The sequence below is a fragment of the Chanodichthys erythropterus genome, chromosome 5 (assembly GCF_024489055.1).
Source record: "Chanodichthys erythropterus isolate Z2021 chromosome 5, ASM2448905v1, whole genome shotgun sequence".
Classification (NCBI taxonomy): Eukaryota; Metazoa; Chordata; class Actinopteri; order Cypriniformes; family Xenocyprididae; genus Chanodichthys; species Chanodichthys erythropterus.
Window position 1 is genome coordinate 16,219,930 of NC_090225.1, and position 13,372 is coordinate 16,233,301.

Sequence of the window (13,372 nt, forward strand, 5' to 3'; positions counted from 1 at the left end):
AAATAAGTAACTTTGCAAGTATGTTCTATATAGTATGAATGTGTGTATTATGAATATAATCTGGACGTACCACATTCGGCATGTTGTTATTATCATTATCAGCGTCAGTTGCGTCGCTTCACTGCCGTTCACAAATCCTCTCCCCACGGGCTCATGGGATTGTAAAGTGCCCATCGCATGTGCACTTCAGGGGTACTTTTTGCCTACTCTTTTAGAAGTACTGTGAATTTGGACATACTTATTTTATCTCAAACTGTTTTTTGCATACTATATAGTAGGGAACTGTGCGATTTCGGATGCAGCCCTTGTCTGTAATCCTGCTGTTACTTCCGTAATGTAGCTACGTCACCATGTATTTTTGCACAATGCTGCATGCTGGCTTTTTTGGCTTGCCCTCAAACAAATAGTTGTAAGGCCAGGAAAACTTAATCACTATGGAAAGACTTTTTCACTGCAAGGGCAAAGCATCATTACATGGACTTCCAAAGACTAGATCAGACCAGTGGCGGCGTTTCACAAAAACGTAGGGTATGGCATGATTCCTTCTGGCCATACAACAATGATATTGCCAAGTAATCATATTATATCTAAACAAAATATGGACAAAAATCCACCATACTAAAAGAATGGATGGAGTCCACGGATATTCAGATTTAACAACAATCCGAAATCTATGCAAATTCTGAAACAGCCCTAAGCCTACACTGTGTCCCAACCAGACATGAAGCAAGAAAATATATCTTTTTCATGTTAATCAGTTTTGTGTACTAACCAGCCACAATGGTGATACATGACAAATCTGTTTTACAGTTTCTATTTCTGCAGTGCATCTCGAGTCTGGTTTGGGCAGACAAATTACTTGCTGCTGGAAATCTTATCGCATTGTGTCTGGTTAGGACATGGTGTTAGGCCGTTTAAATTAGCTTTTCAAAGCTCATGATGCTCATGAGTATTTATCCTGTTTTGTCTGAATGCCAAGGTATGGCAATTGCCTTACTCTGCCATATGTAAACACCATCCCTGGACTAGACTAGGGGATAGTGACTAGAAGCAAAATAAAGAATGAATGAATAAATAAATGACTAAATCAATATATAATCACTACTGGATTAAATATTAAACAAAACTACTAGCAGCTAAAAACAGTTAATAGTTGAATGTTAATACGGCTTGCCATACTCTTCAGCGTACGCACAGCCAATCCAACGAGGGAAGTGCATAGTGCGACGACAAATTCAAATTAGCTAGAAATGAATTGAGATGCCAAGGTGCTTGTAATAATTAATGCGTTTACTTTTTCTTGTTTGAAATGGAAAGTAAAGACATACTTTTTGAAATCCCATGAAAAATTTGATTTAATACAATAAGTTTCACTTCAGTAAGTCAGACACTTGGGAGTTTCTCACTCTTTAGGTTCTCCTTCATTTTGAATTGAGTAACGTTCATTTCCCATCCCTTTAAGAACAAAGGACTTACTTTTGAAAGAAAAAAAACCCAAAACGAACATGACCATTATTCTGACAAATTAACTCAGTGGGCATTTTTAAAGAGATTGAATGACAAGTATTATGATCATATTATTCATTAAAATGGACGCCTCTTGACGCTTGTATTTACTAAAGTTCACGCAACTGATCAACTCATGTTGAGGGTAATCCCCTGCACGCAGTGGGAATCTCCCATGAACAAGGAAGTTTATTTCCAACAACAGAGAAAGAAAAACTTCGAGAGAATTTACGCTTTGACTCTAAACTGTCAATAACAAAAATGTTTACCCATATAGTTATTCGCAGCTTATTAGTTAATGACCTATATGAGGAATAGTGGTCAACGCAACATGAACGTTTACAACTTCACTAGTAAGATGTACGTCACAGGGATCGCCCATAGGCGGTGATGTCATCTCAAGCAATGACACCATTACTTACAACTTGATAATCTACACAGCATGTAAAGAGTATATGTCCCGTTTTCTCTTTGAAATGATCGCTGTCATGAACAAGATCGTTATGAAAAAAAAAAAGACAGGAGCCATTTGGGGTTTTGTGAATTTTATGTTCTCAATGTAAAGAAGGCAGTTTACATTACATACAAAAATACCCTTTCAAATACAACTTTTGCCCTACAAAAAGAATATGACAAGTAGATTTTTTTTTTTTTTGAAATTGTCCTAAAAGGTAACAGGAAGATTCAAACTGAGCGATGAAATGAATTTCTAGAAGAAAAAGATGTCAAACTGCAATACCTGTGATATAAAAAATTATAATGGTACAAATAAATAAAATGTTAAGAAACCCCAAAATGGATAGTAATCCCATGTTCTCTGTACACCCCAACAGGGCAGGACAGTAGGTTGTGGAACGGAGAGTGGAGAAGAAAAAAAAAGAAAAAAGAAAAATTATGGAAAGTGGGCAGAAATCTCATTAGTCTCTGTTCTTAAAGTTCAGGAGACACTGCCATTCAGACCTCCATGGGAGGCGCAGGGGGTGACACCCTAGACACAGGGAATTACAATCATGCACATGCACACGCAAAACCAACACTGACTCGTTTATCATTTAGCAAACTCACTGTAAAACCAAACCTGCTTTGAAATGTTGGCCCAACAAACCTCAGATCTAATACTGTTCTTTTGTTCTGAGCTGATAATGAAACTATGGAGTGGCAGCAGCGTTTGGGATTGGTTTTTAGTAATGCTGGTCCATCTACACACTCGCACCCCACAAAAAAAGGTCCTCCCAGAAACTGTACCAGAACCAATACAGCGATTACAAAAAGACTGCAAGGAAAACCTTTGGACAAACAAAGAATCTCATTTACAGTGACAAACAGGACAATTTTTTTTTCAAATTTTTTTGTTAATAAAAACTACATTAAGGTGGCATAGAAAGACTAACAATGATTTTTAAAGTTATTTACAAACTACATCTACTGTACAGGTTGTTTCAAAAGCTCAAATAGATGTCTAAGCAAGCATTCTGACACAGTAAGGAAAAAAAAAAAAAAAAAAAAAAAAAAAAAAAAAAAAATCAAAACTTTACACTAACTCTGTAACAAGCAGGAAGACCAGCCAAATATCAGTAGCAGTTTAAAAGCAGCACTGCTGTCACACAAGTGTGGTTCCAACTCTTTAAGGGAAAACCTGTGTAGACAAATGCTCAAGAAAAGGGAGGGGGAAAAAAAACAGCAACAGTAACAATTCATGTCACCTGTAGATAGCTCACTGTTATCGGTTGAGAGTGAGCCTGATTGAATTTTTAATCACACGGAGGTTGTTTGTGGGGATTGGGGAAGATGCATCCGGAAGCTCTTTACTGGGTAGTCTCTGAAAACACAAAGACTAATCAAAAATAATTTCAATTTCAACATCAAATTATGATATTGCATGTCAATTACCTGTGATCTTGATGTATCAATTGTTGGTATTGGCATAGGTTTGGTTGCTGCAAGACCCTCCTGTGTCAAAGAGTTTTTTTAGTTTTATTTTTCAGCAAACTGGTTTTTGCACAAACATTGCGTGACGTCTTATTGTGTTGATGTAAAAAAACAGTTTCGGTTCTAGTGAAATGATCCAATTGTGGTTTATACCTGTGGCTAATGCAATAAACATGAATAAAAAAAAAATAATAAAAAAAAAAAAGCACTCACCACTGTTTGCCCATCTTCACCATCCACGCCATTGCTAGTTGGAGGGTACGGTTCTTTAAAAGCAGAGTCATCAGAAAACACCTAAAGCAAAAGAGTTTACATTCACATTAAGGTATGCTTGAATTTTTGTAAAACTTGGCCTGTTTTTTGCATGTGAATGGTATAACATATGCAAATAAAGAGCTTTGTGAGACCTCTGTGTCTTTGTGCCTCTTAGGTGGATCCTCCAGAGATGGAGAGTGAGGTCTCTTTGGTGCTCCATTGACACTGTTGGGCAGGTCAGTTGGGCTAGGGGAGGAAGAGGTAATGCGTGGTATCACACTGCGGCCCACCACTGTAGGAATGGTGTTGCCAGTTGGAGGTGTTGGAGGCTTGGCAACTGGAGTAGCGATGGGCTCTGAAAAGAGAAAGTACTAGGTGAGTGGAATCAGAATAAATGTAGCTTACAAAAACACCAACAAATGTGTTTCCCCAATAGAAAAACAGGAACAAGTTAGCTTACTGGAGCCGATGACTGGTATGGACATTCCCTGTTCTGGTTTTGGAGGAGACAGTTCTGATGTTGGTGGGCTGTCCATGAATACAAGGACTGGATGACTGGATGGGCTGATACTACTGACCAGGAAAAAAGAAAAAAGGGAATAATAAGATAAAAGATAAATGTTCATTCAGAAGCAGAAGGGTAAGAAAAAACCCACTGTCAACATAACTAACATAGGTAATTGTAAATAAGTTAATTTAAATAACAGCATTTTGACACTACAGCTAACATATATTTTCATATTTCTTGTGCTTGAGAATGAGGTTATAAAATTAGCTTGACCACAAAAAACAACAACCTGCAATTTGTGACATTTGAAATGTGTGCACTGAAGCAGGAGAAGAGTAATATCTAATTCTTGTTTTCTCTTTCAACACCTAGACCTCTTAAGAGCCTGCTGGCAGTAAAGTGTGATACTTTAAATTGAAAATGCCATTTCAGTCCCTTGGGCAGATATTTGGTATTCACTTAAAATCTCACAATCTTTCAGAAATCCCCTAGAAACCTTTGATGTAAACCAGCTAAATCAGGTACAGTAAATCACAAATATTTCATCCCAATCAGTGACACTACCTGTCTTCAGGTGTGGCGACAGGCGGGCATGGATTGCTGACTGGTGTTGGCGAGCTGAACGGGGTGCCGATGTCTGTGTCCCTGGAGCTGTCCAGCTGACTGCTATCCAATGAGCAGCGCTTCGACCCACCACCATTTGAGCTCCGGTTTATATCTCCCAAACTCTGCCAAAAAGCGGGATAAGATACATATATAGCTTCTTTAGAGACCAATAGCATTGATCATTACTGTAAACACTATAAGACTATGTGGTTTTACCTTCTTCTTCCTCTGAACAAGTTCAGGAGGCAGGTAATGATGCAACTGTTTCTTCTTCACATGTGTGGCCTCAATAGTCATGCCATCCTTCAGCATGTTGATGTTGCTAGCCTGCCTATAAACTACAATGAAATCCAGCTTTTAGACATTAAAGGTGTCATCGAACGTTTTTTTTACAAGATGTAATATAAGTCTAAGGTGTCCCCTGAATGTGTCTGTGAAGTTGCAGCTCAAAATACCCCACAGATTTTTTTTAAATTAATTTTTTTAACTGCCTATTTTGAGGCATAATTAGAAATGCACCGATTCAGGCTGCGGCCCCTTTAATTGCTCGCGCTCTCCGCCCCCTCCTGAGCTCTCGACTCTATCATTGCATAAACAAAGTTCACACAGCTAATATAACCCTCAAAATGGATCTTTACAAAGTGTTCGTCATGCAGCATGTCTAATCGCGTAAGTACAGTGTTTATTTGGATGTTTACATTTGATTTTTGAATGAGTTTGAGGCTATGCTCCGTGGCTAACGGCTAATGCTACACTGTTGGAGAGATTTATAAAGAATGAAGTTGTGTTTATGAATTATACAGACTGCAAGTGTTTAAAAATGAAAATAGCGACGGCTCTCATCTCCGTGAATACAGTAAGAAACGATGGTAACTTTAACCACATTTAACCGTACATTAGCAACATGCTAATGAAACATTAAGAAAGGCAATTTACAAATATCACTAAAAATATCATGTTATCATGGATCATGTCAGTTATTATCGCTCCATCTGCCATTTTTCACTGTTATCCTTGTTTGCTTACCTAGTCTGATGATTCAGCTGTGCACAGATCCAGACGTTAATACTGGCTGCCCTTGTCTAATGCCTCGATCATGGGCTGGCATATGCAAATATTGGGGGCGTACACCCTGACTGTTACGTAACAGTCAGTGTTATGTTGAGATTTGCCTGTTCTTCAGAGGTCTTTTAAACAAATGAGATTTACACAAGGAGGAGGAAACAGTGGAGTTTGAGACTCACTGTATGTCATTTCCATGTACTGAACTCTTGTTATTCAACTATGCAGAGGTAAATTCAATTTTCAATTCGATGGCACCTTTAAAAGACCCCAAGTGTCCTCAGCTACATATAAAAAAACAAAACAAAAAACAAACAAACAAAAACAATGGAGGAAAACAGAAGGCTGAGCAGCTTACCAGTATCTGTGAAGGACTGGATGTCGTAGGTCAAGTCAATATTCACACAATCAGAATTGTCCAGTTTTTTGAAGCTGATTCCAATAAACCACATGGAAACAAATTCATTCCTGTGAAAAAGCAGTGTGCAAATTTATGAACAGTTTTTTAATTTCTATTAAGTAGTCTGTATATAGAGGCCATTAGATATCAGCAAAATAAATATGGGCATTATCAAATGGTGATTAATGGTGATTAAAGCTGGATATAAAGATATAGATATAAATCTGTGCAGGACTGCTTTGCATTTACAGGAATCATTACCTTATGTTCAAAGATTTGGTCTTTTACCAGAGGCACTCATTATGATAAAATCTTATATTTTGATGTGCGTCCAACAAATTCCAAATAAAAAACGAAAAATGACAGTAAAAACCTTTTACTTGTAAGTTGTAAAAATTTAATTCTTTAGGTTATGCAGAAATGGTACTACATGTTTATTTGAAATGCAGACCATTTTCACTATGAAAGAATACAAGACTTTAACCCTACAAAGAAAACAAAAACAAACACTATTTCGTGAAATACCATTACTGTTATTAAATTACTCATACCTAGCTAATTTTTTGTTCACGCCACCCACCTATCTGTTACTTACTCATTGCGGTTCTCTTTTGACCCGGGAAAAGACTGTGGGTTGACATGGGCAAGAGTGATGTACTCATTGCGCTCCAAATTTCCAACCAACACTCTTATCTTTGACTCCACCAGTCCAATCCTGTAGAGGCCAGAACATCATTACTTGAAGAGTGAAAATGTGGAAATTGAAGAATGAAAACATTTTAGTACAAACCCATATAAGTAAGCCAAACTAAATGTCCTTTTTACTAAGACCAATTAAAATTAGAACAATTTTTGCATATACAAGAAAAGCAAGAAATGAATTTTCCTAAGCTTTTACCACTCAAGATGGTTTTCCTCAGTGGATGCACTGGCAGTAAGGACAATGTAATGCCTGCAACAAACAAACCAACATTAAATTGTATCTTTACCGGAACTGATCTCTGATATGACATTATGGATATCCACTTACTTGTACTTCTGGAAAAAGTTGGGAGGTTCAAACAACTTGGACCAGTCAGCTTTACCCTGAAGAATTTCATCTGTAACAGTGAGACCTTAAAACAGAAAAATTTGAAACATGAGCAATGGTCAAGGGAGATGGCCAATAAAGACCTGCTTTGATTTACATTACATACCATTCTTGAACTCTTCACTCATGATGGTGCGTGTGGAAGTAGACACGTTGTAGGTAGAGTTCTGTTGTGGGTATGCAGGTGTGATGATTGGCATCAGGTGATACCTGTCTGATGGATTCACCTGAAAGTAAAACAACAACAGATGGTATGGTGAAATCAGAAAATGCTTAAAAAGCCTGGAAAAACTGTATAGAATGAATATAAGAATACCCGTGGATCCCAGACGGGCAGATTCAAATTGCTGTCTTCAGGTTGTTTTAAAAGCACTGGGTTTGGCCATTCCCTGAAGAAGTAAAAAGAATGAATATGCAGTGAAGAGATGAGGGGGGAGCGGGGAAGCAATGGACATTCCATTACTACGGGATATGAACTAAACATTAACACCACACAATACATGAGGTTTCAGTTCCACCAAATGAACCACATGAGCTGTGACTTCACCATTTAGAGAAGACCAGAAAGAACTTGTGCACAAGAGTGGCGGCAACAGCATTTGGGTAGAGCTGACATGTTCTGGCCACCAGCATAGCCCAGGACACTCCACCCAGAAAGCCTAGCATGTTGGAATAGATTCCACGGCCTGAATGAAAAAGATTACCAAAAAGAAACATCATATAGGTCAGCGATTTGCATTCTTAACATGCTTTTAGCAATTGCAAGTTATAAAGTCAGAATTGCATGATAAAGTTTATTCTCGCAATTGTGAGTTTATATCACGCAATTCTGACGTTTTTCTCAGAATTGCGAGATAAACTCACAAGAAAAGAAACTCAGAATTGCGAGTCTATAACATGCAATTGTGAGTTTTGCTGAATTGTGCGATATAAACTTGTAAATCTGAGAAAAAAAAAATCCCTTTTTCCCCCTCACAATTGGACCTAACATGCAATTGCGAGTTTATATCTCACAATTCTGAGAAGAAAAAAAAAAAAGTCACATTTGTGACATAAAAACTAAATTCTGACTTATGTCCCCTCACAATTGCGATTTTATATCACGCAATTCTGATTTTAAAACTCGCAATTATGAGTTTGTATCTCGCAATTCTGAGGAAAAAAAAGGTCAGAATTGTGAGATATAAACTTTTTTTAAAGTATTTGCAAATACTTTATTTCATGGCGGAAACAAGCTTCCATAAATCCAAGATTTAGAACAAAAGAACAGAAGTTTCAATTTCAAACCAGACATCAGAAACTAGTGGTTAACATGCTAGGACACATTGTTCTGTGGTACTCATGAGTGTGAAGCAATTTCTTTCCTTGTCCCATTTCACCCTCTTCTTCTCCCCATCATTTCTGTCCTTCGCTACTCTAATCAAAAAAAAAAAAAGTCTCAAAAGGCAAGCTTTCAAATCACACACTTACGTTTGGCCCACAATTTAATCGCTCTCAATGTTAATCTGAAATTCTCTTTATTAGGCACCAAATACAGGATCTCATCTGTAACACGGCAACCTGCAAAACAAAAGGTAAATCTATGAAATAACAGACAAATTAGAGATCGACCGATATATAAATTTACCGATATTTTCCCTGAAATTTAAGCCTTTTACCATAATCGGATATCGGGTTTGTAAAATTGGATTTAATAAACGGCGCCATCTTGTGGTTGTTTTGAGAATTGTGCACAGGATCGCCATTACAGCGCATCTGAGGGGAGAGAGACAATGGCGTACTGCTTTGCTGTAATTAGTAAACTTTATTTAACATATCCATTAATGCACAAATTAGACTCGTTACATAAATGCCTGAAATGTAGCTGGTTTACACAGCTATACGAAATATAGACAAGCTCACAGAGTCACGTAAGATAATCCGTTAAGTCCTTTCCCAATAAAGATGTAACTTTGCATGAATTAAATAATACAGCCATTAATGAGCACATGTTGGAAATAAAAGTGCTAAATTTAATTCTCTCTCTGTTGTCTATGCTCATCATTAGTCTTGTGAAGTCGTCTGCATTTTGCTGTTCGCTCAGCGGGTTGATGCTCAGGAAATTCACCAGCACGGCCACTGCATGTAACTTTTAACAACTTGTTTAAAACACCATAATTATATAAACTTTTACTATGTAACTATTAATCTGCTAGTAAACATCCAAGTAAAAGCAACTCTATGGAAATTCATTATTGATTATCTCCGCGAGCGATCACAGTTTGAGTATAGTTCTGTGTAAATGCATAGATAAACAGCACTTTGTCAGCAGATATTTCATAATCTAGAATGACAAAAACAACAATTCTGATATAACATACCAGTTGAGAAATGCAATAAAATAAGATGTTTTGTTTGTTATATTCCAATATTCTAGAGAATATTTTTCAGTTATTTAACATTATTCAGCGAGTTATTCTTCACTCTTTTAAACACTATTAAACAGCTTATAAATCTACTAAATCGTTTTACATTTCTGCAAAGTTGATATGACTCCTGTCTTCAATTTATTTTCTCCATTTGAAAACAGACATTCTACATTTATTTTGCTTATTGTTAACATTAGTGTTGCTGCTGATGCCTTTTATAAATAAAATAATTTTTGTAATAAGATTAAAATTAACATGAAAGACTAATAATTTTCAACAAAAACAGTTCAGTAACAGTGCACTTTTTTATTTTTTGCACTTTTCTTAGACTCCTCCATTTATTGGTGTATAAATAAGATTTGTTTTGTTTTCTATGCAATGCAGGAGCGATTGTTATAAATAAAATAGTTTGTTCAGTTCAGTGGTGTTGTAATCGTGTCAAAAACAGAAGTATAACAGTAAATAAATATCGGTTCTGCATATTGGTTATCAGACACAATTACCAGTGCTTTAAAAAAAAAAAAAAATTAATATATCGGTCGATCACTACAAATTGGATTGTACATGTGACATTTAAATCATAAAATCTTGGAGAGTATTACCATTTAGACTGCGAATGCATCTGATGTCCAAGTTTCTGAGGAGAGAGTCTCCTCTCAGGTCCAGGTTATCAGGAATAGACTGTAGAGCAAGCCTGGCAAACAGCAGATCAATCTGGGGGGAGAGTAAAGAAATGGGGGTTACAATATAAAATATCAACCAGGCTTATATCATAAATAGGGATGCACCGATAGGATTTTATGGCCAACACCTAGAGAAAAACGTTGGATTATGCAACAGACATTATACAGCTCAGTGCCTTCACGCAGTTAATTAATAAACCATTGGTTTGTTAAATCAGCCTTTTTCATGCTATGGCCGATATGCCGATGGTTGTAAATTGATCAAAAATTGCCTGATAAATATCGGCGGCTGATACATCAGTGCATCTCTAATCATAAACAAATGAACAAATGCTTTACCTCAATGCCATCAAACTTGAATTTGATCACTGGCACAAATGCATCCTCCACAGCCTAAACAGGAATCATACACAAGATAAAAGGTCACTCTTAAAGCAGTGGCAGAGGTAGAAATTATGAGTAATGGAAAAGGTACTCACCCGTAGATCCTTAATCTCATCATGCCGTTTTAGTTTTTCAAAGAAAGATGAAAAAAAGTCAGTTCTTTCCACATGACGTGGGGCAACACACAAAGCATCTATATCAGCACCTAAAGAAAAAAAAAAAAAAAAAAAGTTGATATGCAAACTTAAAAGAAAGCCTTTTAAGGTCATTCCATTTCTTTACAATACAAGCAAGCATATTAAATATACCTTTTGTGTGCACTCCCAACCTATATGACCCAAAAGTAAAGATTTTGCCACCAACATTCGCTACTGCCGACGGTGGAAGGTTCTGTGAGGCAAAAGAGATTTTAAAAAGCGACTCATCATGTAACTTCTTGAGAACAAGTGATGTGATGGAACAGGCCAAGAGACCTATAGTATTAATTACCTTTGATTCACTGATTTCTGCAATCCACTCCTTCACAAATGAATTCAGCTTCCCAAGAACAGCAAGCCTATACAGACAACAAACATCTCTCATAGTCATCACAAACATACAAGACACTGTGCAAAAACTAGTTTGTAGAAGGCAAATTATACGGCTAATATTTAAATACAAGCCAAAGGATTTTACACTTAACCAGCAACAAATCAAACGATGTAAAATCGATAGAAGTTCAAAATTGTGTGCATGCAAAAATCTGTAACGTGAACAATTTGTGCAATTTCTTATTATCTCATGTTTTAATTAAAGTGAGTAAAGTGTCCCAAGGAATGGCAAGATTGCAATATTTTATCTAGTTTTTGCTTTCATGTAAGATAAAGCGCCATGTTGTGAGAAATCGAGTAATCAAATCTTCTCTTGAAATCAGGTCTTCAAACGACGCATTGGCGCAATAACTTTTAATAGGTACTCTCTTTAGAGCCTGCTTACAGTTAAAAAAATATAACTTGGCTGTCTATGAAGGTACAAAAAGGTATATGCTACATGACTATGAAACTTCAACACCTATAATGCACTGGGCTTGTTGCCATTCAAGGCCTCTCTGTCGATCCAACTGCAAGTGGTTAGGGACACAAAAATGCAATCTGTAGTTTTAACTAAATGTTTTGCATCATCTGACAAACTTGAGCAGATATCTGGATGCAAGTAACATGAAGAAAGAGTACATTTAAGGGCTAGATTGGGTTGATTGTTGGACTGTGTCAAAAGTAATAAAAAAAGCTGACACAATCACATCACAATCTCAAAGACCATAACCAATAAAGAACATTTTGCATATACACATATCTCCAGATATGTTGACTGTAAAGTTGCTTCAAAGGTTTATGTTTGTACTTTCATCAAAGACACTAGACTGATAGCAACAAAAAGGGTAGCAATAGACAGCAACAAATATGTGTCAGTCTGCAATGCCGAAACCCCTGTCTCTAACCACTGGAAAATTACATAAATGTAATCCCTCACCTGTGATTGAGTTCATCTTCACCCTCAAACACCCCAAATGGTTTCATAGCCTCAGTGAGCTTTTGAGTGTAGATATGGTCTATCTCTCTGGGAAAGGCCAGGCTGATTGAAGATGTGATGCCATAATGTTTCCGAGGCTGCTGCCCGCCAAGCGTACTGTCACCAGTCCTGCAAATGATGACATAATGATGACGACGACAATAATAATAGGGTCATTCTGCAATGTAGATACACTAAATATTAAGATTAATAACAAATCAACAACAAAAAAAAAAAAAAACCCTAAAGGCTTTTTTAAAAAATGAAGGGGTGCTCTAATCATGAGATATGACAGCTCAAAATACAATATACAATAAGTAATGCGTATAAAGACGGAAATGACTGCACGACAAATGCCATCTAGAAATTCATATATATATATACTTAAATTAATATAAACAATGTCAGATCATATTGTACTTTCAAAATATTCAAATGCGCTTCGTTTTAAGAAACGTAAACAAGCGCTGGAAGAACCGTGCATTTGTAAACAAAGACAAGATTAACGTTACTTGGCCAACACCACCAAAATACTTTGTTTAAATGCAACCGTCTAAAACACACGTGTATTTAACCACTGCAATGTATGCATTTATAAAATTAAAAACACACATTCAGGCCGCTTATCAGCTACAGTCTGCATTCTCTGACCGTTATCTTAATAAACTGGCTAAACTAGCCTAGCATGGCATTTTTCATCAACAACTACCCCGTTTACCCTACTAATATCACTGTGAGGCATGGGACACTTACGTTGACATCTCTTTCATGACCCTGCGTAGAAATATCCAAATATTTTCAGAACAAACGCGCAGAAAACATGTAAACTCAGCCAGCAGCAGCCCCGTCTCAATTTATAACAATAGTTGTTGCTCCAATATGGCGCCCACCGGACAGACATCTCCCGACATGCTCTGCGCCCCTGACACCAGCAGATGAATGTTTTCAAATATCAATCACGATTTTATTGGACTAGAACGAGCTGAGCAGCGT

The 13,372-nt window shown here is 36.9% G+C and overlaps 1 protein-coding gene across 2 annotated transcripts; it reads right to left on the bottom strand.

Moving 5' to 3' along the window:
• Positions 1-1,984: 1,984 nt before the first annotated feature.
• Positions 1,985-13,269, bottom strand: papolg (poly(A) polymerase gamma). Of its 2 annotated transcripts, none has more exons than XM_067386300.1 (22): positions 13,133-13,269; positions 12,341-12,508; positions 11,321-11,387; positions 11,140-11,221; positions 10,927-11,036; positions 10,787-10,840; positions 10,367-10,478; positions 8,827-8,916; positions 7,904-8,042; positions 7,673-7,745; positions 7,463-7,583; positions 7,297-7,381; positions 7,165-7,218; positions 6,862-6,981; positions 6,225-6,334; positions 5,021-5,142; positions 4,763-4,926; positions 4,151-4,260; positions 3,843-4,045; positions 3,649-3,729; positions 3,397-3,456; positions 1,985-3,325 (listed from the first exon to the last, which is right to left on the bottom strand). In XM_067386300.1, the coding sequence occupies exons 1-22, from the start codon at positions 13,147-13,149 to the stop codon at positions 3,227-3,229; spliced, it is 2,241 nt and encodes a 746-aa protein (XP_067242401.1). In that variant the 5' UTR covers positions 13,150-13,269; the 3' UTR covers positions 1,985-3,226. The 2 variants fall into 2 exon arrangements, with proteins under 2 accessions (XP_067242401.1, XP_067242400.1); XM_067386299.1 differs by having other exon boundaries at positions 1,987-3,325; positions 4,151-4,263.
• Positions 13,270-13,372: the final 103 nt, after the last annotated feature.

Excerpts from the sequence above, each read along its gene's own strand:
- papolg (XM_067386299.1), bottom strand. Across the intron at positions 4,046-4,150 it reads CATACCAGTCATCGGCTCCA|AGCCCATCGCTACTCCAGTT; the intron begins GTAAGCTAACTT and ends TTCTCTTTTCAG. Across the intron at positions 3,457-3,648 it reads GTGAAGATGGGCAAACAGTG|GAGGGTCTTGCAGCAACCAA; the intron begins GTGAGTGCTTTT and ends TCTTTGACACAG.